At 51.4% G+C, this 3,349-nt stretch overlaps 1 protein-coding gene across 1 annotated transcript; it reads left to right on the top strand.

The window, feature by feature from the left end:
- The first annotated feature begins 577 nt into the window (after window positions 1-577).
- On the top strand, window positions 578-1,552 carry LOC123082079 (probable calcium-binding protein CML25/26). The gene has a single exon (XM_044504498.1). The coding sequence runs from the start codon at window positions 667-669 to the stop codon at window positions 1,120-1,122; it is 456 nt and encodes a 151-aa protein (XP_044360433.1). The 5' UTR covers window positions 578-666; the 3' UTR covers window positions 1,123-1,552.
- The last annotated feature ends 1,797 nt before the right edge of the window (window positions 1,553-3,349 follow it).

Consider the following 3,349-nt stretch of genomic DNA (forward strand, 5'->3'; position numbering starts at 1 on the left):
AGGTTACATAGGATTTTGTAGATGAATTACGTAGGCGTAGCATTTTCGCCATCACTTCGTGCGTCAATGGTGATAGTGCCCACGGCGGTGCCGACTGTTGATGTCCGCGTTGCCAAGCCTCGTTACCAATACCACCTCATATCGATCAATCCACATGTTGAACACCATTATGGTCTACGTATCCATGCTGTGTTCTTCTTTCTTTTTTTCGACACATGAGCAAGCATTTGACCCTGGGTTATTAATATATTTTCCTGGGAATTTAGAGGCCGACGCACGACCCCACGATACTCCATGATCTATCATCATGGTGTACGCGTGAAGTACTACAAAAATGACAAGGAAATTAAGGTGTCCTTGCTAACGCATTATCTCCATCGTCGATCATAAATTTGGTCAAGGCAATTATACGCGTACGGAGTACAAAAACACGCATCTATGTGCTGTAGAAGAATGACACGGAAACTCAGCTGTCTAGCTAAGCAAATTCATGCTTCATGTTGATTTATGTTCGCGTGCGTACTATATATATACCCCGCCTCGCGCTCCATATCATCATCAACCGCTTCAAGGCACACAAATCAAGCTGCCAGATCCCAACTAGCTAGCTAGTCAGCTGCAAAACTCAGTGAAAAGGAAGCAAGACCGACGAATACTCACTCGATCATGGTGGCCATGGTGGTGCCGTCGGTGTTCGCCGCCTTCGACAAGGACGGCGATGGCAAGGTGTCCGCGTCCGACCTGCGGTGCGGCATGGCGGCGACCCTGGGCGAGGACGTATCGGAGGAGGAGGCGGCAGTGATCCTGGCCGCGGTGGACGCCGACGGCGACGGGCTGCTGAGCCAAGAAGAGTTCTCGAGGCTAGCCGCCGGTGCCCACGAAGAGGACGACGTTGACGTGAGGCAATGCTGTCTGAGGGAGGCGTTCGGGATGTACGCATCATCATCCACGGAAGCCACGACGACGATGATGATTACGCCGGCGAGCCTGAGGCGGACGCTGAGCAGGCTGGGCTCTCACGAACTGGGCGTGGACGAGTGCACGGCAATGATCTGCAGATTTGACCTCGACGGCGACGGTGCCCTCTCGTTCGATGAGTTCCAAGTCATGATGATGGCCTGATCATCGACTCTCTTCATGGAATTTTTCAAGACAGATATAGTGTTCACTTAAGGCGACTGATAGGCGCCGGTGCGCCGGCCCAAATTTGGGCCGGTCGCACCGGTACCGTACGATCTGCAAAACTGGAACCGCACGATCTCCTACCCTTCCTCCTCTGTCTTGTTGTTCTCTGATAAAAAATCCCATCGCGCCGTCAGGGACGAGCGATGCGCCCGATCTAGAAGCTCTGCCCGGCGTATTTCGCCTGTCGCCGCCCTTGCCGGCCGCCGGCGCCGCCGTTGCCGTCGTCGTCTCTTTTGTTTCTCGCCGGCTCCGTGAATGCAGCAGCTTGTCCCTGTAGTTGCAGGTCCCCGTTTCGACAGTCACAGCTCCGGTGGCGGCCGCCGCATCCCCGGCGCACGGCGGTCGTCGGGCGCAGCACCTCCTCCGACGAGCTCGCAAAAAACCTGTACTCTCCCTCAGATTGCCGGTAGCAGCAAAAATGTCATCCAGTTGTAGCAAAAAAGGGTGTCGGTTCCAGCAAAAAAAAGCTCGTCGATGTCGCCCGCCGTCGCCATTGTAGCAAAATTGTTAACCGGTTGTAGCTTTCGTGGTTGCTGGTTCCAGCAAAAATGCTTCAACAACAAAAAAATGGTTTTCGCTAGTGGTAGCATAAATGAAAAACTATTCCAGCAAAAAAGTAACACAGTTCCAGCAAAAAATGCGCTGCCGCCAATGGTCTTAGACAAAAAACTCACCAGTTCCAGCTCTGCTTTCGGCTGGATGTAGCAAAACTAATTGCTAGTTCCAGCCAAAAAAATCGATGCAGCAAAATGCTTGGCAGCCACCGTCCTAGCATTGTAGCAAAGTCGAGCTCTGGTTCCAGGAAAAAATGGAGCGGTTCAAGCAAGAAAAATGGATGTAGCAAAAAATCATACAGCGAAGGCACCAGCATCCTCTCAATATGCAGCAAAAACGAAAGATGCTTCCAGCAAAAACAAATTGCGGTTCCAGCAAAAATTATGCAGCAAAAAAGCATGCCGGAACCACGGTGGCAGCGAACATGGCCTACACTGCGACATGGGAGAGGTTGGGCCGAGCATGGCAACAAAAAAATCGACGGCTGTACGCGCCGTCTCTGCGTGGAGCATGAGATGCCATGTATGAAGTGATTTGAGAAAGAAGAAGCAGAGGAGGGAATGCGTATGAGGAGGAGGATGGAACGAGTGGAGGACAGAATGAGTGGAGGAGCTTGGTCCTGAGAAGATAAGGTGAGAGGCAGGAAGCGGTGCGTGGGACCAGAGCAACGTGGTTGTGTGTACGAGCGTAACGCGCGTGTGAGCTATGCGGCCGGCCGAAGTTTCGGCCGGCACGCCGATTTTAAACGTTTCCCTTCACTTAATTCATGGATCGATCACATTCACATACTATGTACGTGTTCATTCTTTCTTTGTTTTGCTCGCACGATAACCCTCGATTTCTATGGATACGTGTACAGATTCATTTGGAGTTAATGTTCTGCAAACTCGGCAGTGTCGAATAATATCATTTGGAGTTAATGTTCTGCAAAGTCGACAGTGTCGCAGCTACTAGTACATCTACAACCGGTCCTCTCAAATGGTCCTCGGACATCCAAGGGAACAATCTAATCACTGCTGCTATCCTTATATGAGTTGGAAACTATTCTCATTGATTGATCACAGGTGTTACAGAGTACAACATATATGGAGAGTGTGGAGTTGCCAAACGCCCCTATAATGGTGGCACGCAGGCCAGGCGTGGCTGACTCGGTCACATAAATTACATACAAGAGGTGATACAAAATACATACGCTAACACCCTCCTCAGCCGGAACTCCATTTGGGAGGATGTTCAGGCTGGAGCGAAAATCAAAAAACACTTGTGATGGTAACCCCTTGGTGAAAACATCGGCAAACTGCGAGCTCGATGGAACATGAAGAACGCGAGCCTCGCCAAGAGCCACTCTGTCACGAACGAAGTGCAAGTCGATCTCGATATGCTTGGTGCGCTGATGCTGAACGGGGTTACAAGCGAGATAGGAAGCACTGATGTTATCACAATATACAATGGTGGCTCGGGTGGGCGGGTGTTTAAGCTCAAAGAGAAGCTGGCGCAGCCAACAGGACCCGGCGACACAATTTGCAACACCTCGATATTCCGCTTCGGCACTGGAGCGGGAGGTGGTGGCTTGCCTCTTGGAGGACCAGGAGACGAGGTTGGAGCCGAG

Source organism: Triticum aestivum, chromosome 4A, assembly GCF_018294505.1.
Source record: "Triticum aestivum cultivar Chinese Spring chromosome 4A, IWGSC CS RefSeq v2.1, whole genome shotgun sequence".
Taxonomy (NCBI): domain Eukaryota; kingdom Viridiplantae; phylum Streptophyta; class Magnoliopsida; order Poales; family Poaceae; genus Triticum; species Triticum aestivum.